At 43.1% G+C, this 20,457-nt stretch overlaps 2 protein-coding genes across 2 annotated transcripts; both read left to right on the forward strand.

Moving 5' to 3' along the window:
* Positions 1–2,918: 2,918 nt before the first annotated feature.
* nkx2.3 (NK2 homeobox 3) lies at positions 2,919–5,681 on the forward strand. Its single transcript, XM_030106922.1, has 2 exons — positions 2,919–3,622; positions 4,408–5,681. The coding sequence occupies exons 1-2, from the start codon at positions 3,232–3,234 to the stop codon at positions 5,055–5,057; spliced, it is 1,041 nt and encodes a 346-aa protein (XP_029962782.1). The 5' UTR covers positions 2,919–3,231; the 3' UTR covers positions 5,058–5,681.
* A 2,757-nt stretch (positions 5,682–8,438) lies between these two features.
* Positions 8,439–12,369, forward strand: nkx3.3 (NK3 homeobox 3). The gene is made up of 2 exons (XM_030106753.1): positions 8,439–8,837; positions 9,725–12,369. Exons 1-2 carry the CDS (start codon positions 8,585–8,587, stop codon positions 10,237–10,239), a joined length of 768 nt encoding a protein of 255 aa, XP_029962613.1. The 5' UTR covers positions 8,439–8,584; the 3' UTR covers positions 10,240–12,369.
* The last annotated feature ends 8,088 nt before the right edge of the window (positions 12,370–20,457 follow it).

A 20,457-nucleotide genomic window follows, 5' to 3' on the forward strand; every position in this document is an offset into this window, starting at 1 on the left:
GTTGTCTTGGATCGGCTCTTTGTTTGATAATTCTGATCATTAAGCTCTTAGATGACACAGTGCCTCAAGTCTCTGTTTGTTTAAACACATAAAACATGTTGGCCAAAAATGTCCAGCCCACTCACAGTAAAACATGGAGGAGGCACCATCATGCCATAGAGCTCCATTCATGCCTGAAACACAAGAGGCAACACATATATCAGAGCAGCGACTATGAACAATGGAGATAATAAAATAATTTCCATAGAAAACTGTTTGATGAGAGCCGTCAGCACTTCAGGAAGATCAAATACAAATAACACAAGCAGCAGCACAGGAAAAACATCGAAAAGAAAAGAAAGGACTGCTTTAACTCTCCAGACATGCATCTGATTGAAAACCTGCTGGGGAAGAGTTGAAATCCCACTCTGAAAGATGGTTACAAACCTAGAAGAGTCTGAAGGTGTAAGAGTGTCAGAACCCTTTTCCACTTGAAACTATGACCAAAAGTTAACTAAATATGCTATATATGAGGATTTTGTCCATAGTGCATTTCATCATCACAATATTTTCTTATTCTTCTTTCAACACATCATTTCTCTCTTTTGATTTGGTTTCATTTTGGCACATTGACAAAGAATTTCAAATCATATCTTTCAAAACATGAAAATATTTGGATTGGCACTGTATGCTAGTCTGGATGTGAGCAAATCAGCAAGATCTGACAATCAGACTAATTTACGTAGTGTATGCAAACTTCATCTTGCGCAATCTACCAAATGTGGCGCACAAATATGGAACCACTATCCGTCAGTTTTACCAATAACATGCATTGGTCGTGATCTATCTTGATCTATCACACTGGTTTATAGGCTACTTGCACAGTTTTTTTTTCTCTCATATGTATTTTGTTCCATTTTACAGATGGAATCAATAAGGATCTATTATTTGCGCAGCGCAATCTTGTCCATCACCCAAGGACAAGGGCATCTGGTCGATTTTAGGAGATCTGTGATTAAATGCATAGACACACACACACACACACACACACACACACACACACACACACACACACACACACACACACACACACACACACACACACACACACACACACAGGGAGGGAAAGAAACCACAGGGTACAGATCATTCCAGTTTTTAAGTCTTAAGTTACTTACTTTCTACATCGGGTCCAGGTCTCCCGATGGGTCTGTGTTCTGGGCCTGCAGCAGCCCCTGATAGGACTGTACACCTGCCACTCCTTCGGCAGGTTAGACTGTCAGAGAAACGGAGAAGGAGGGAATCAAGAAGAGACATGTCCCGCACTGCATGGCGTAATACTTTAAGCAACAAACAGGAAATTGAAATGTAGGTGGGATTTGGAAATTTGATTGCTGACGTGCGTCTTGTTCAGAGGAAAAAAAAAAAGTTTAAAAGTTTCTGCTGCAGTTTTTGTATCCGTGCTGACCTCTGCTGTGAGCCTGACCTGACTCGACTTATCACGGCGGTTCTGAAATGGAGATGATGTATTGGAGAGACGCATTCAGCACCGAGAAGCTCCTTGACACTCTCTGCGAGTCTGGGTTTTGTTACAGGCAGGAAACAGACCCTTCCGCTCCGTAAACACGCGTCTCTGCGCGCCCACTTTCTGACTGCCGGTGGCACGCGAAGATTGCGCGCGATGGTCAGTGCGGCCTCCGGACACTTTGCGTCTGTGCGTCTTTAGGACAGAGAGCTCGTGGTGACTTTTCAGATGGACTCAGTTCTCAACTGACATATCATCAAGTGGACCAGCAGATACACTTATTGGGGGAGATTCCATAAATCTATACTCCAAATTGTGTAAAACGAATTTAAATAACTCGTGAATGTTATTTTTTTATGAGGTAAACGCAAATATCATCCGAATCTCCCTTGAGCGCACAAGGGAAATTTTCTGCAGACGCAGTTCATTTTTGTTCTTCTCCACCCAATGTGTCATCTCCCCAAAAAGACAAAAACAAATAAAGAGCAGCATCTTGTTGATGGTGAGCGGACGAGAGTCTGCAAGCATTCCTTTTCTGTCCACACGGTTTTGGCGCAATGGGCCCTCGAAGCCTGGCGCCTGCAGTTTGCACACATAGTCTAGCAGGACGGCGGTGTCCAGTTTCACCAGAATTACCCTTTAAGACATGTTATTATCATAATTATTATTATTATTATTATTATTATTATTATTATTATTATTATTATTATTATTATTATTATTATTATTGCCGCCTACACACTTTCTATTATTTCCATTACCCATAAAAGGTTGATAAATAAGATGACCCAATGTCAAGGGAAAGCAATATCATGTCCAAATTTAATGGAAAATAATCCTCCTTTCTCAAATTAAGAGGACACAAATAGCTAAACGACAGAACACTAAATATATTCTCTGTCGATCCTCCTCCTGTAGCCAATTTTATCGTATTTCCCAGGGTCGCGGTGGATTATCTTATCCACGAAATGCCTGGACAGGAAGCGCAGATATGCCTAATCTTAAAACCACCGCAGTGATGATGTGAAGACCTGTGATGTTGTGAGATTAATGCAGACAATACATCACAAAGTCGAAAAACTCCCTCTGCTGCTTGAACAATCAATTTAAGGCTGTTTTAAATGTGTCGACGGTGAATCAAACTTATCTCCATAACAGTAGATATTTGACTTTTTAACACATCTGTTCAGAAGACAGGGATGTCACTAAAGCGCACTTACCTTCAGCATATTTAACTGAGAGAAAGAGAGAAATGTCGTGCTGACACATGCAGAGGGAGAGAGAGAGAGAGAGAGAGAGAGAGAGAGAGAGAGAGAGAGAGAGAGAGAGAGAGAGAGAGAGAGAGAGAGAGAGAGAGAGAGAGCGAGAGCGTCAATATTCCCTCACTGCGCCTCAGACGGTCTTTGACAGGGAGAGGACAGCATCTTGACGGAGCCCGTCTCCTTCTCCAGATTAACCGAATTCAGCCGGCCAAACTGGATCGACCTCTCTCTCAGCCCCGCAGCCACAGACGCACAGCCGTCGGTGAAGAAGAGGGATGTCACAGCTGAGGGAGAGCCAGTCTTCCCCGGCCTGCGTGAAAAACAAGCAGAAGGCAGCCATTCTTCAGCTTTACGCACGGGGGTAATTACATCTTTTACGCGCGGTCCGGAGACAAATTGCTGCAGATTTCAGCCTGTTCGCTATTTGTTATCTGTCATCTACCTGTTGGTGGTTTTAGAAAAAAAATGATTCCCAGTCCGGTCATAACTTCTTCCACCACGCCTTTTTCTGTGAAAGACATTCTGAAGTTAGAGCTGCAGCAGCAATCTCAGCAGCACCAGCTCCAGTTCATCTCCTGCCTCGGCCTCTCGGGCGCCCTGCCGCAGCCGGGAGCCTTCCCCAGCAAATCGTTTCGCGCTCATTCGCCACCCTCCTGCATGCTGGCGGGCAGAGACAGTCCCAGTCCGATCAGCTCCTGCCTGTCGGAGAGCGAGGAGAGGATGTCGTACCTCAGCACGCTGGCCGCGCACGACCGGCTGGCGGAGTCCGCGCTGTCCGCGGAGGTTTTCGGGAATCCGGTGCTGAATCACACAGCAGAGGTCCGACTGGAGAACGAGCAGGAGGAACAGGACAGCAGTGAGTATAGCCTGAGCAGGAATACAGAGAAACACACAATAATATGTATAAAAAAACAGCGTCACACCAGAAGAAATATATAATTGGATGCTGGCATCCTAAATGAGTGCATATCTTTCTAAAGGTGTCCAATAATTTCGAGCTTCATATTTATACTTTTAATATGTATACAGAAAATATTATTATGGTGAAATATTACTGATTCGTGAATAAAGGAAAGTGGAACGAGCACTGAACGCACACCTGGAATAGGCGCTTTCATCTGGATGGAATTCTGTTCATTTATATAAACCAGAATTAAATCTGCAACACGCTGGATTAATACAGAGTTATCTAAAACAATCTGCAGAGTCATTGAGTCGTTTCAGTGTTAATTAAACTGTACCATACTTTCATTTGTGAATTATATTCCATCACAATTAAATAAATGTGATTACAAAATTACTTGAATCTTTGAAGGAGAAATTGCTTTTTTCCATCTTTACAAAATTAATATTTGGATATATGACAATTCTAAATGTTTTCTGAATTAATCACTCAGTGTAGTTTATTGGATTTATTTGATTCAATTATTATAAATGTCAACAAATTACCCAGCTTCCGTTTGTTTTTCGTTTGACGCACCAAATATTAATAGTCACTTATCACAAAAAACTTGTTTTATTTGCAGAATTTTAATATTTATTTTAAATGTAATTAAGTCAATAAATATAAGTTTTGTTGGTCGGTCATTATATATTTATTTTGTTGCTGTCGCTCCAGTTAAGCGTGTCTCCTTTACGCAGAGAGCTGCGGTGCGCTGCGGGGCGACTGCGACGACCCGGACCCGGAGAAACCAGCCAGCAAGCAGCAGAGGACCCGCCGGAAACCCCGCGTGCTCTTCTCCCAGGCCCAGGTGTTCGAGCTGGAGCGGCGCTTCAAGCAGCAGCGGTACCTGTCGGCCCCGGAGAGGGAACATCTGGCCAGCTCCCTCAAGCTCACCTCCACGCAGGTCAAGATCTGGTTCCAGAACAGGAGATACAAATGCAAGAGGCAGCGGCAGGACAAGAGCCTGGAGATCGCAGGGCACCACCACCACCATCACCACGCGCCACCGCCGCCGCCGCCGCCGAGGAGGGTGGCGGTGCCGGTTCTGGTCCGGGACGGGAGGCCTTGTCTGAGCGGTTCCCAGAACTACAACTCTCCGTACACGGTGGGAGCGCCAAACCCGTACAGCTACAACGGATACCCGGCCTACAGCTACAACAACTCCGTGTACACCAACACGTACTCCTGTACTTACTCCAGTTTACCCGCTCTGCCGCCGAGTAACTCCACCAATGCCTTCGTGAACATGAATCTGGGGAACCTGGGCGCGCAGACGCAGAGCCAGGCACCGCAGGGCCCCGTGGGGCCGCCCTGCCAAGGGACTCTGCAGGGCATCCGGGCATGGTAGGACAACTCCAGCACGATTACCGGGGACAGGCTGAAAGGACTCAGGCCTTTAAACCCAGTAAACTAAACAAAATACAGCACAAGGATCCGGAAGTCATTATTACATAAATTACAGGTCAATTGATTGTATTTAAAGACTTGCATATGAAGAAACGTTCATCCAATAATGGAGAGTCAAACCTCAAACAATACGCATTATTTCAAAGCCGCAGTGTTTGTTAAAGGTATTAAAAGTCTTGTTGATTGATGGATTTTGCCGGTGAGTGAAACCTCTGCGTAAATAGGGAGAAAGTGAGAGACATCATGAACTTTATTGTCATGTTACTGTGTAAGGAAAAGCTTTTGATTAAATATTTATTAGCAGAATTAAGACCGGTTGATTTGAAACTGAAAATAAGAAAACAACAAAACAAACCATAAGTGTTAAAGCTATCTTTACAGGTATTATATTCCCAAGCTTTTTAATGTTTTCCTTTTTTTTAACAGTGTGATTTGTGCTGTTTTGTATTTTACTCAAAAATTATGTGGATAACAATAAAAGTGGACGATCTGAATTTTACTGGCGCTTTAGTGCTCCAGTTTAAATGACAAATATGTGTGAAAATATCCCTGATAATGAAATTAAATGTGAAATCAAGACGGATGCTGGTGATTGTAATGTGTTCTAATGTGTTTATGTTCCTATTTTTCATGCAGTGGTGGCTTTTAACGTCAGTTTACAAACAGAAGAGGGTCAGAAATGTGGGGATTTATTCCAAACATTTTTTTTTTATCGCTTCAAATCGCTTCCCAAGCTGAAGCAAGCATTTTTCTTCTGTGAGAAAGCTCGCTTCGTCTCCACTTTGGTCTCAGACAAGAACCAGAAACGGGGAGAATTTAAAGGCAAACTAATGTCCGGTCAGGATTCAGAGATGGACATTAACCAGACAGCCAGGATCTTTGGGACCCACGCAGCTCAAAGCAGCAAGAGGATAAATGGAAGAACGTTTTTTTCCCCCCGATAGATTTAAACAAACCTATTATTATTATTATTATTATTATTATTATTATTATTAAAACCCACATTTTACACAGTTATTCCACGCGCGCCCTCACGCATCTGTTCATGTTGCTGGGAGGAGATGGGCTGAAACACCTTCGCCCACTGGGCATGGACTCACACACTATTAATGGAGATTAATGGCAAAGTAAACAGAGTGTTTGTCTCCTCTGATAGCCCCACTGGCCACTTCCCCCGGCTACCGCACTGCCGGTGGGACATACCTGGTGTCAGCTCTTAAGTGCTGCAGAGTCACTAGTGTAAATAGAGCTGGCGACAGGACGGCGACGCCCGAGGACGCGCGCGCACTGACCACGGCCGCTCCGACACTCGCTTGCCGATCGCTATCTTGCGCTTCTTCCAAAGATAGCAGCGCTGCTCGCCGCTTGCGCCAGGCGTGGAGTTTCCCAAAACAAAGTCTCCAATGGCAACCACTCAAGGAGCTTCACTAAAGAACCGCGGCCCAAATATAGAGAAGAAAAAGTGCGTGGAGAAGATGGAGTGGAGTCTTTCCATGACATTGTTTACGCGTCGTCTTGTGCGCATTTGACATGGGGAGGTTTAAGAAGAGCTAACAGGACTGTGGACAAATTATCCCGTTTTTTACATTCTACCGAATGACAATATGAGGTAAACAAGTCTCCATTTGAATAAAGACCCTTGTAAAATAAATAAACAAATAAATATAAAAAAGTAATGCTCTAACATTCTTGGAGCGTTTCATTTCAATAACAAATATATGTAAAAAAGAGATCAAAATTATACAGTTGACATCCTGTGTTTTGTGTGCGTAACAATGAAACACCTTTTCCCTTAAGTTTAAGATCACTTTTTTGTATTTAATCTAATTTCCAGATAAATTTTGGATGCGCATTCACATCACTGTGGTAAAGTGAAAGTCGTGTGAGCTACAGGAGAAACACGCACCACCGGTTCAATGAAAACTCATATTTAACTGTGATGACAAAATCACGTGGCTTTGGAAAACACTTATTCGTCCTAACTTCTTCATTTTGCTCTTGGACGTGTTTTGGCATTCTGAAGCAGGTTCTGAAGTTGTAGCAGGAAAGACTGAGATGTCTTTGTTTAGTCGAAAGAAGAAAACAACGCCGAGGAGGAGGCAGATTACAGCATCTGTCATCACGTCCCCTCAGCTGAAGGGCTCGGATCGTCTGCTTGTGTAACGTGCGTCCGTTTGGTCGGGGTGTGGGTGCGCGAGCCTGCCAGGCTGCTGCACGCGCGCATCATTTGGGAAAGCACAAATCGCGTCCACGTGGCGGCGCTCCGAACCTGTTTGAGAAACAATAATCACTCCTGAATAAAATAACTTCTGCAGTTCACCGTAGTTATTTTTTCCACCTTGGTTCAATTTGCCATCATACACATACTGCTATGTAACTCTTGAGGTATCCGCTTTGTTGATACTTAACTTTTTGCCAATTTTAAATTTCTAAACTCCTAATTCGGGCAAATTGAGAGGATTTATTGACAGAGAAAGTCACATCAAAGCTTTTAAAATTGAGGAGCAGTGTACATTGAATATGAGAGGTAAAATGTTCCAATTTTGCAATTTTTAAACTAAATTTTCAAAGGTGGAAAACCGAGCTGAGCTGCGTAATTAAGCATGAATTCAATTCACTGCATTTTCTAAGCAGAGCGGGCTGATGGACAGGGCTTTGTTGTGAGGAACGACAACACAAGAAGACATTTAGAGATTGTATTTTGCAAAAACATTCATAAAGTCTCTTGAAGTGCAAGATGTGTCTAATAAATTTGTTTCTCTACACAAGCGCTTATGAAATTACCAATGTGCGTCAAGAATTGTGCGTTCAGGAAACACAGGTCAAAAAGTAACGCAACAAACATCGTTTCTGACAATCAGACTTACTCGTGATTAAAGTAGTTTCCACTGCTTTCTGAAGGACGAAATAAAAGACTGTTTTTGCAGCATCTTTTTTGAGAGAGGGAATTCCGACATTCTGTCTCCTCCTCTAAGTTTCTAATAATTTAAAATTAATATTTTAAAAAAGATAAGGTAGAATTATAATTTATTTTATCCTAAGGTCAAAATGCAATATGTCAGTCACGGTATTGTGTTGAAACTTTATTTTTATGACAGTTAATACTCACATGTGCAAAGAGCATATTGTGACTTGGTGCCAATTCCATTAAAGAAAACAAAATGGCATTGACTTCTGAAGAGAAAGCCTCATTAATTGCTGAGCACACAGAGCAGTGTGAAACTGGGCGGTGCGAAGGAGGGAGCAGGCGGAGGGAAACGGCCGATCAAAGTTTAACCGGAGCTGCTGGTGATGATCCTGTAATAGTCTTGACAGTTCCTCATTCAGGCTCCTCGGCTGCACCGGAATTCATTTAGAGCAGGAAAACAACCCCGTGAAGAAAGATCCAATCAGCTTCTGCTCGGCTGATCTCTTGATGCCTCCAAATACTCTGCGCAGGAGAGTGAGCGGATCTCTCCTGTCTGAATCATGACTCCGAGTTTTTCGTCCTTTTCCATCAAAGACATCCTCAGCGGACTTGAAACGAGAGGGGAGCCGGTTCTGATCAGAGCCGGGGATCACCGAGAACCGTCCAACGACTGGAGGACGACAGTCCAGGACGCGGAGGGGAACCGCATCCTCCCGGAGGGGGTTTGTCCTGATCTCAGTGTGTCCGTGGAGAACCTCAGCTCTGATGCCTGCAGGGAGGATGCGCCAGGAGAGGAGACCGAGAACAGAGAAGGTGGGGCTGTTTTACATTCACTTAGTTGAGCACATTAAAGTATTACTTATTAGATGACTAAGAAAAAACTAGAACATAAACAATTGAGCAAATTTAGGTTGAATTTATTCCAAGTCAGTAAGTAATACGCATTACGCATTGAAAGAAGAAGAAAAAAAGAAAATATTTAAATAAAACCTTATGACAGCACACGTGAAAAAAATAAGATGTCATGCATACAGGTCTGTGTATTTCTGTGTGAGCGTGCGTGCGTGTGTGTAGGGGTCAGTTCATAGTTTACACGCACGCGCATTAGTGTTTAGATTAGTCATTTTCTGTAGCAAATTTGAAACATGCACAGAGATATTACAGCACTGGATGTAAGCAAATCAGCGTAGTTCAGGAGAGCAGAGGCAGGATCAGTATAAAATAATACACATGTTCTGTGGACACAAAGTCACTGCATGAGAAAATAGCTTCGTGATGTATGAAGCTCTGCTGCCAAGCAGTGGAAAGAGGTTTGAGGGTTTTACAGGTGCGATCTTGAGCTGATGATCCTTAATTGGCGCACATCGAGCAGCTTTAGAGTGAGACTGAATCTGATGGTTCTGTCTTCTCAAAGCCCAGTAATGAGCCTATTTGATGCGTTCAAGCAGACTGAGAGCTAAAGCATTCAGGGGTTCTCCAGGAATGGGTTTGGGCTCCCTAACTTGGGCACCAGTGGTTTATATTGGAACCCAGATCGCCTCCATGCGCCAATAAAGAGCCACGTGTGGGGGAGAAGAGTGGTTTTGTTGAGTGGAGAAAATGTTAATTGTCAGGGTTGTGCCCTGTTTTCTTCTGTTTGGGGGGGAAAAAAAAAACAACAAAAACAAAAACAAAACACTTATTGCGTCAACGTCTTCCAGCATCTGCAGAGCAGCAGCCTCGGTGCGCGGAGCGGGACGCGCTGCAGGAGAAGCAGGTGGATCCAGCGGAGGAGGGACGTCAGCACGGCGGGCAGGCTCTCAGCGGCTCCCCCGGGGAGAGGCCGGGCAGGCCCGGCCCGAAGAAGCGCTCCAGGGCGGCCTTCTCCCACGCGCAGGTCCTGGAGCTGGAGCGGCGCTTCAGCGCGCAGCGCTACCTGTCCGGACCCGAGCGGGCCGACCTGGCCGGAGCGCTCAAGCTCACAGAGACGCAGGTGAAGATCTGGTTTCAGAACCGGAGATATAAAACGAAAAGGCGGCAGATGGCGGCCGAGCTGGCGGCGTACGGCTCACCGAAGAAGGTGGCAGTGAAGGTGCTGGTGAGAGACGATGGGAAGCATTACTACCACGGCGGGGGGCTCGCGCGCCTCCCCGTGACTGTGCCGTTTTACCAGGGCTGCCAGAGCTACCCCTACCTGCACTGCTACTACCACCCCTGGAACACGTGCAGCATGTAGCGAGGAGGGACGATCTGAAGAAACTATCGGTTTTTATGTCAGTCCGGGCATGAGGATGGGATTGCAAAGCTTCTCTGGAAAATGTGACAACATCACTGTGCCAAGATAGCGTTTAAATTAAGACTTCATTGTTAGAATTGGTCCATGATTTCCTGCACCTAATAATAAAACTCTCAAAGGAAAAGAAAGAGTATTTTAGACATCATTTGCTGGTTTTGATTTAACTGAAAAGGATTTATCTACATAAAAAAATATTGTTTATGAAAAAAAACTATGGTGCATCTTTGGCTCTTTTGCAATTGAGAAATATGTTTCCTCAGATGTGTCCCTCTGGTGTTATGTTTGTTTTACTTAAGATATAAACCATCAAAACCCACGCGTTTCCTTTACTTCTGCTATTTCTTTCTAAATAACAATAGCGGAAAGCAGTACAGATTCACACTTTTAAGATGATTTAAATTCTCGGGAGGATAACAATGCTAAAGCACAACGCTGAAGAGAGTGGAGGTTTGAATGCTCTGTTTAATGAGATCAGCTCAGTGATAATCTGATGTACTTATAAAGTCAGTTTTGAATTCACAGTAACACCTCCTGACAGGATGAGCGACTGTCTCTCCAGAACAACTGCCAGAAACTGTCTCCTGTCCGCCAATACACAGACCAGAGAGGAATCTCAGATTTATACAAACCCAGCGAGAGAAAGAAGCTGATCTTGTTCTTCACTGAGACTCTGACATTTTTAGTGGACATTCATTTTATTTATGGGACACCTTTATTGATCATGAAAGTCAACATAGCACCTGTAAGAATGCATTTTTATTTTACAGGAGATTAAGAAGCTGTCAGATTGTGTAATTTACTGTATGTCTACATAATATCCTACTATAAGCAACAGGGAGCATCTGATTTGCTACTTATTCTGGAATTTTGCAAACTTTTACCGATTTAATTAAGTTGGATTTAGAAGGTAAATATAAACAACAGTTTATTTTCAACATCTTGTTAAAAAAAAAGTCCTGCTTGGGACAGCGTTCTCCAGTGTGTTGCATGAGTCAGAGACGGTCCATAGACTGTGGGGACGTTGCTCCATCCAGCCTGGTTGCACAAGACAGCGCTCATTAATCATTCTTTACCGAGAAGACTGCACCCTCATCTGGTATTACCACACTTGATAGAGAAATAAAAACACGACTCTTCAACAAGGTGGCCCAGGCTCTGACTTTTGAACTAAAGACATCAGGAAGCCAGACGATGCTGATTGGGGTTGCATTGGTATGTTAAATGTTCCCACTCCAGTCTCTCAGCTTAAAGTTCAAGAGCGGGCGTTGTTTCCTTTTCATGTGAAGTTTGCATGTTCTCCCTGTGCATGGGTGGGTTTCCTCCAGGGACTCCTGTCACAGTCAAAAGATATATCTTCTGTGCAATTGGCAGTAGTCTGCGAATGAAGAGGTTTGCATCTTTAAAGCACTGTTGTTCTTCACTTTCACAAGACTCAAGCGAATACTGTCAGAATAAAGCAAATCGGCCATGCCATGTGAGAATCCGGATGTGTTCAGAGTCTCCTTGCAGTCCCGCCTGCTCTGGCAGAGACGCTCACCGTGTGCCGCAGTCTGGCACCAGCCCAAACCTCATTTATCTCTTTTATCAAAACACCACTTAAAGCCACCCTAAGTGGTTGGCATTGTGGACAGCAGTGCTCAGGGTGGGAAGATTAACTTCTCTTTGCAGTTTAACTGTGAGCAATCAGGACACAATTAAGTGCAATTATTTTCATTTGCACATATTTGCCATTGAAGACGTTGCTGCAGAAAAGGTCACGGTGCTGCATCGTGGCTGCGAGGTATGCCTCATTTGTATGAGCACTGATTATTCACATTGTGTCTCTGAATAGTTGGCGTAGTCACCGCTGCCTACCGTGACTAGATAAGACTTTTCCCCGACTACATGCAACCTGTGTTGTCATGTTGATGTAAATTCCCACAGACGACAAAGAGAGACAGTGAAAGGTTGAGCGCCAGGGCGACTTGTCAGTTTCATGGTGCTTATCCACACACGCTGTAGTATTCAAACACTGTGGAACTGTTCAGCTCCAGTGTTGATTTGGCTGTTCTTGTGCTTATTTTGGGTACTTTCATTCCTGCTTGCTATTGGAGTTTTGTCATGGTAAATGTATCTCAGAGAAAAAAAGTCTTATGTGTTACAAAAAATACATTAAACCTGGAAAACCACTGCAGAAAACATCTCTGTCTGGAATTCCAAGCCGAAGTGTAATCATGATTGTATCATTACTTGAGTCAAACGTTGTACACACAACGCCATAAATTCAAATTAAAACTGTTTTTGAAAGGTATTTTGCTTTTGAAACCAAAGCATGAAGACTTATTTTTCAAATGAAGCAGAAATATATTGATCATTCTCAAATCCGCCAACTTATGCAGCTTCAGGATGACAGTCTGCTGCTGTTAAACTCTTATTTGCCTTGAATCTTTTTTTAGTAAATCTGAAACTTCACTGAAGGTTAATCAAGTAACAGACCAGTTTTAATAGATATGAAAACAAACTTGGATACATTTGATGCCTGAAAATATGCTTCAAGTTGTAGCTTGATTCTCAAAAAACTAAGAAATTTAACATTGATGACTGATTATTGTGTGAAGCAACAGTTAAGTATTTGTCATGAAGTTGTGAATTTGTTTTACCTCCTAATGAAACAGCAGTAAAATGAGAAAAAAAACAACTTTAATACACAAACAAATGATCAATTCTCAAGAAAAAATAACCCTGGAACGATACAGTCCATATGGTCCTGTGAGTTATTAAATCATTTATTCATAGTTTATTCATCAGGTGGTCTCTGGTTTGTACATCGTTGCTTCTTTTTCATGTTTTTGCTGCGAAATTTGAAAACGCTGTGACTCAGCTTCGGCCTGATTCTCTTACTTCCTGAAGAAGTGGGTCAGTTGCCTCACTCCATTACCCTCAGACAGGCCTGTTGATAAGACAGCGCTCTCAGCACTCAGACACGTCGCTGGCCAAAATATGAAACTGTCCGTTGCTCAATTATCACCACTGTAAATCACTCTCGGGTCGCAGACGCGTCGCTCCTCTCGCTGCCCGTCTGTCCGCCGGAATGTGCTCGAGCCGGTAGCCCGCCGCAGCGCCGAGCTCCTCCGTGTATAAATGTGTGAAGCTCAAATATGTAAACACTTTGACTTGTGCTTTGTTTTTTATGTCTCTCCGTGAATAGACTCATAAAGCAGAGGGGAGGAAAAGAGCCAGACGGCGGTGCAGAGGAACATGTCTGTCTGCTCCTCGGAACAATCGGCAGCAGCTTCCACAACTCTAACAAAGCATTAAAAGGTTTTTCAAATAATACTTAATAACTCCAGAGGAAGAAAGTCATTTCCTGTTGTCTTTTATGTGTGTGCGGATTTCTCAGCAGGGATGAATGAATGTCTTGAGGGTGGGGCTGCTTCTGACACGGCGCTCACCTTAAACCACGCTCATCCAGGATCTCGTACAACGTTCCTGATCAGAAAGTTCCTCGTTCTTTTGCAGAGGACGTATAGCAGCATTTTCTCTGGAGCCTTGCTGATTCGTAAAACATCACAACTCAGTGACTGCTGGCAGTAATTTAGATCTGGGAGAACTGTGTGTGTGTCTATGTGTGTGTGTGTGTGTTGATGTGTTGGCCCTAAGCAGACTCAGGGGAAGACGCAGGAAAGGCAGGGGTCACGGTTAATACCTTTGTTTAAAGACAGACCTGCTTCCCTTTGACCTGTGCCTCACACACACACACACACACACACACACACACACCAAACATATCACACATAATCCCACCCGGAGGACCCCTCAGGCTGGTCCCAGAAACTATTAGCAGATAGCATCAGAACAAGCAGGAATGTAAACATTTACAGTAAAGCTAGAAAGACATCGGCTCTTCCCGGGGAAGACAGGCCCGTCACATGGAGACCGTATCGGCGCGCACGACGATCCCGGCTTTCACAAGGAATTAGACATCACACCGATACAGCTGATACAACATGATTGTAAAAAAAAAAAAAAAAAAAAAAACATTTCTGAGTGTTTATATGCACTCATGCCAAAGCGATCAATCCTAAATCATAAAAAATGCCTTTCAAGAATCACTTGAGTCAAGTCAAGTTAAGTTAAGTTAAGTTAAGTTAAGTTAATACAGTGAACCCACTGCATCTCTTTAAAAGCGGGAGCAGCAGGGGTCACAGGGTCACAGCAAGGATTAGAAAGGTTAGACAAACGAGGCCATCCAGGACTTTTAGAGGAAAGATTCTTTTTTTTTTTTTTTGAAGGAAACAGCAAAGGTCCGGTCTCCGTTGTGTCTGTGCATGTTTGCATTGATCCCATTAGGGACAAACACAAGGTTGAGTATGTTTAGAGGTAGATTACAATCAAGACCCGGCTTTTAGGACCGGACATGGAAACAGTTTTTCAGTTGGAGAGGCGCAAAACTAAAAGCCAACTAGACGGTTTTGGAAGAAACATGCAGCGATTTCAACATAAAAACAGAAAGTTTTGATATTCTGAAAACCATTAAATGTATTTTTAAAATAACAACAAACAATTCTCAATAACAAATTTTGAAATTTTGCAACATGTAAACGATAATTTATTTCAGCATTGCAATTAAAGCAGTCTAACCTGTCCCTGGTTTTATAACACAATGTGAATTCATACCGCTTTGCAATGTATTATTGATGTTCAGAGAGCTACGCACAACACGGGAGCGTTGGTGAAGTCGATCTGTCTTTGGAAGCAGTGGCGGTTCCTGTCTGTACTTTGCTGAGCTGATGTGTTGAGCTCCATCTGTCCATAGATGGACAGGACATCTTTCAAACGGCAATATTTACTTCCTTTGACTCCTCTACGCTCTCATGTCTCCCACACACATGCTCAGACAGACACACACCCCCGTAGAGCCGGGCAGCCGGAATCCAAATGTTTTAATTAGCGGCGATAAGTGGAGACAAGGAGAGCATTGAGCAGCTCCGGCGCTGGATGTCTCCTATCAGTGGGCTGATAAAGCAAATACTCAGGCCCTACTTATGGCCTCTCAAGCTTCCCTCCTCCTACTCTTCCAGTGTTACACCTTCAGCAGACCAGACTCCCTTCGTGGCTGAAGGAAGTTCAGAGGGCGGTTCAGTCGGCTTCCCAGCTTTCCTTTTAAAATCACATTACAACACAAAAATGAGACAAGATTTTGATAAATTCACATTAAAGGATGATCATTGCTCAAATAAAATCACTGATGTCAGTGAAGCTACTTGTGTCGGGAGCAACATGAAAACTTCTGAATCAGTCTGAAAGCTCTTGATGAATAAATGAACGGGACGCAATCATTGCCGGACGAGTTTGTGCTGAGCGGAGCTGGAAGGCAAAGCAGTTAAGCTTATTTGACAGAAGAGAAAGACGGCTCTCTTTTCAAGATCAAGTTCAAAGGGCAGGAGGCCTGTTTCTTCCTCCGTGTCCCTGACTGCACCTGTGTAGCTCTCACACACAACACACACACACACACACACACACACAGGCAGAGGAATCTCATCCACGCTGCTTCCACTCCACTGACAGACAACTTCAGCTCAGTGTTTGGCTGCATGTGTCTTGCATGGAGTGTGTGTGTGTGTGTGTGTGTGTGTATGTGCGTATGTGTGTGTGTCTGAAGTGTCTGTGTGACCATTTTATGACCTTGCTTACCTTTTTAAAGGAATTTGTCACAACATTTGAGTCCGGGTAGAGAAAGTGCTGGACACCTGCGATCGTCTGTAACAATGCCGCTGTTCATCAGAACCTGCCAAAGGCTTTCACTCCCGAACGCCCCCGGGGTGTGTGTGCATATTTGTGTGTGCATGCATATGTGCCTTTTGCTTTGATCATTAAAATACCATGGCGGAGGGTGCTTTCAATGGGGGGATCACTCTTTCGGCAACACAGACATTTCACACACCGATTCTCCTTTCGACTGATTGCTGGACTAGTTTTTCATTTTTGATTAATAAGCAAAGTTTTGAGTTTTTCTTTGGCCAGTGCATAGCGTCCACTCCCCACTCTGGCTCATTAGGAATGGCATTTTACAATAAACACTCAGATTTATCAGACAGCCCTCCATTCAGTGCAAGCCTTGCATGATATTCTGCTATTGCACAAGAAGTGAAGAGGATCCTGTTTCAAGCTGAACTACTGTGACTCTCGCCTTGTGCATTTATAAACGCTGATTATTAGATACAGAGGAATTACAGCATTATGGATGTGTGTCTGCGTCTGAGCGTTTTAGTTATATCCTTATATCCTTGACGATGGTGGGAAGAAATGTTCCTCCCTAGCTTGTTCTCTTAAGCGCTGACAGGAGGGTAAGCTCCCACACGTCCCAATTCTTCGCTGCGCAACTTGATAGAAAGCATTCAAGTCACAGCTGGCACAGAGCGCTGATAATCTCTCCATGATTTTAGTTGATTAGCCCTTATCTGGAGCTCACATTTTGCTACGCTTCATAATTCAGTCTGATATTGCCATCTTTGGAGTCACGTCGGAGTTCACCGTGAGGAACAGCCAGCAACTATTCGCTGAGCGTCTCGAAAATGAAAATGATTTGGCTGCACTTTTGTGAGAAAATTCCAAAAGAAAAGGAAAAAAAAAAAAAAAAAGAGAGAGAATATGCATGTTTGCATGGATCACCCAAGTTGCAATCTGGCTGGAAAATACTGTTTTTTGGAAATGCAGCAACATGCAACAAGCAACATGCAAATGAGCAAAGAAGAAGAATCAGTCACAATAGAAGATCAGGAAAATAGAATTTTCCTGATCAGGACACACCTATAACAAAGTTTTTTGCTTGTTTATTTATTTATTTAGTTTTATCATCAGAATCCAATATGGAGGCTGCAGTAATGATCTAGGATGTCTAGAAGATCTAATCACATCACCTGTGCTGACTGTGCAGAGAGCCAGCTGCACAGGATTCACTTCTCCTGTCAAATCAGCCCAGAGTTAGAAATACTGTAGCAGCCAAAGGGATTACAACAACAACAACTCCTCGATCCAGCAGCGCCTCTCGGGAGCGTGGGAACCCACTCTGAGTGCATCCCAGACAAATCACACCTCATATATCCACTATTCCACGATGGAATAAAGTGAACATTGTGGCCTTATCCTGTATCACACTGTATTTTATGCTCAGTATTGAATATACTGAAAATGGGGAGAGATCCGACAAAGGAAGCAACGTGAAAGTTTGATGCAGTGTGTGACGAGGACATGGACGACTGGTGAACTGCTACAGAGGAACTGGTCACTTCCCTGAATAACCTCGGTGTGTGTGTGTGTGTGTGCATAAACAACCTTCCACAGGTGTTTGCCGTAAGGGGCTTTGACCGCAGGCTTGAGTTTCCAAAACAGGGGCTTACACCAATACACCAGGGAACGTATGCGTGAGTATCTGCAGAGTCCTTTTCACCAGAAGGCATGTATACTTGCGCGCGTGTGTGTGTGTGAGTGAGTGTTTCTCTTATTGTGGCTTTAAAAACCTGGGAGCACAGATAAAGTCTACAATCAATGAATATACACTATTCCAGTGTGACGTCTTAGTCTATGTGAACAGCAACAACCAAGTCTCTAAAGTACTCAAACATATTGTGAACCTGTGGTTTCAAGTTAGCATCAGAACTGAACTATGCCATCATGGTGGATTTCAGCGGTGAAATGCATGGGCGCTTCTGTCTAAATAAAGCCGAGCCAAAATGATCCTGACACGGTGTTTATCCCCAGAGGAGAGAGTGCTGCAGGTTTTGTGGCAGGCATGAGACACTGCTCCACACGGTCACATAGTACAGTCACACACCCAGTGCGTAAACACATGAGAGTAATTACGGCTGACAATGTAAAGGGTGTAACTCCATCCGCTCTTTTATGCTTGTGTATTTATCTCAGGTGATAAATTACGACAGTAAATTATTTTGTTCTAGCTGTGTGTGACTGCTCTGTTGTATTTGTGCATCGCGTTGGCAAATTGAGCTGTTTTGAGATGGTTGGAGTGTTTACATAAATAGTTACAGAAATTTCTATATTTCGGTTTATTAGACCAGTGTTGAGTAAAAATAGTAAATTTTCTGACTGCCATTTAGACCACTTAACTGACTTCTAAACTCCCACTTTCTCAGTGGAAATCTCCCAGTTTCGCCAGGTCCAGATGGATTTTTTTTTTCCATAGGAAGTGGGACTTTCCCAGCTTTCAATTTCTATTAAAAGCATCGCTGAGAGGAACAGCCTGCAGGTACACACGTGTCTGTAAGTTGCACATCCCTCAGAAGAAATACTTCACTCCCTTCAGACTGCAGAGATTTTGAGTATGGAGTCTTGTTCACACTCTGACGGACTGAGCGTTCAGCCCACCAGACATAAAGGCAGAAATGACAGCAAAAATCACCTTCAAGTAACTTTTGATAACTTTTGCAGTTCTATCACATTGTTAAAGCTTCACCTCATTGACATGTAGAGGAAAAGACGGTGCACTTAATTCACACACATAATACATGCATGGATTGAAAAACAAGTCCAGCGACAGGTTATTAAAGATCACATGTATTGTAGTGCATACATGCATGCATGCAAGCGTGTGGGACACAAACCGTTCATTAACACTCCCTGTTTGAACAGGTGTCTGCCTGACAAACCAGGGTGTGAGTGTGTGTGTGGGAGCTGTCACTCCCCAGAGGAAAAGAAAATTCAAAAAGAGATCTCAAAAATGTTTCAGTTACTTCTCCTAGACAACTTTGAGATCTGTGTGACACCAAACTGAGACTAAGGTTTATGTCTCCTGTGTCTCATTTCTGTCTCCAGAGCAATAAGATGCACTAAATCTCAGTTAAGTCTCCTTTAAAGTTTCAGAAGAGATCTCAACAAGCTCTGATATAATTCTCAGAGTTTCTCAACCTTTGTGTCTCTTTGTGATCTCAAGGCAGAGAAATCAGAGAGCTCTCTCTATAAACTCAATCTATTCTCATCCTAGCTTCAGTTCATGCATCTCATAATAAGCTCAGACAGAACAAATGGAGAGATCTCTACAAGCGCTCATTGAATTCTCAGACTCAGATCAACGTTTGGTTGTTTTGAATCATGTTGACTTTATTGTAATCCGCATATTTTTTTTTGATTAAGTATTACTGTATGCAGAATGAATTGATTGAAAATTTATGCTTGTAGGCTACAAAGACCTACTTTTACAGTAATTAAATGTTCTATGAATAATTTTAATATTCCATGATACATAATTAATTTTTTATGAACGACTTAAAACACATTGTAAAATAAAAACAACAGCAATTACTTGCGAACTTGAGAGCAATAAAGTCACTATTTCAACAAAGTACAATATCAGAATAAAGATCTTTTTATTTGTTACGACCATTGCCTCCAATAGCAGTGTGAATATAGTTAGGAAAATAACTACCAAAAAAGTAAACAGAATGCCACACTTTGGATATTTGCATTGCGGAAATTTCATTTTACTAAATGCCAACAAAAAACATAACAATCTGTTTCACTGGACATCTCAAATTAATAATATAACAATATTAACACATGTACATGGAACATTGCAGTTATAACAGTCTGTCAAGTTCATGAAACTATATTAGCATCCAACAATGTAGCCTTTAGAACAGGGGTGGGGAACCCTGGTCCTGGAGGGCCGCAAACCTGCATGTTTTCCATGTCTCCCTGCTTCAACACAGCTGATTGCAATGAGGCTCGTTATCTGGCTTTCTGCTGGACTTGGCCATGAATCTTGATTCGATTCAGGTGTGTTGAAGCAGGGAGACATGGAAAACATGCAGGTTTGCGGCCCTCCAGGACCAGGATTCCCCACCCCTGCTTTAGAACAAAGAAAATATATTCCAGCTGATTAAAGTTTAACTGCCAAAACCTCTGACCATTACCGGTGTCGGAAGACTCTCTGCAACAGAAATTGGTGCATTTCTGTAAAGTGGATGATCTACAGTGTTTGCAGAGCTTTTGGGTTCTGTTCCCTCATCTTGGTTTACCTCTAAACCGTCCTCAAATGACAGGTCATCATCAAATAACACATTTTCATCTAAAGTTCCGTCTTCAACAGATTCAGGTAGGTAATCAACAAATGTATCTATGTGAAAAGGCTGTTCAGGCTCTGATTCCAGTCCAGAGTGGTGC

This window comes from Salarias fasciatus, chromosome 13 (genome assembly GCF_902148845.1).
Source record: "Salarias fasciatus chromosome 13, fSalaFa1.1, whole genome shotgun sequence".
NCBI classification, from domain to species: Eukaryota; Metazoa; Chordata; class Actinopteri; order Blenniiformes; family Blenniidae; genus Salarias; species Salarias fasciatus.

What these genes read in the sequence shown, in the direction of transcription:
- nkx2.3 (XM_030106922.1), top strand. Translation starts at nt 3,232, where the DNA reads ATGATTCCCAGTCCGGTCATAACTTCTTCCACCACGCCTTTTTCTGTG. An exon ending in GCAGGAGGAACAGGACAGCA is followed by an intron (nt 3,623 to 4,407) that starts GTGAGTATAGCC and finishes TCCTTTACGCAG; the next exon opens with AGAGCTGCGGTGCGCTGCGG.
- nkx3.3 (XM_030106753.1), top strand. Translation starts at nt 8,585, where the DNA reads ATGACTCCGAGTTTTTCGTCCTTTTCCATCAAAGACATCCTCAGCGGA. An exon ending in GGAGACCGAGAACAGAGAAG is followed by an intron (nt 8,838 to 9,724) that starts GTGGGGCTGTTT and finishes AACGTCTTCCAG; the next exon opens with CATCTGCAGAGCAGCAGCCT.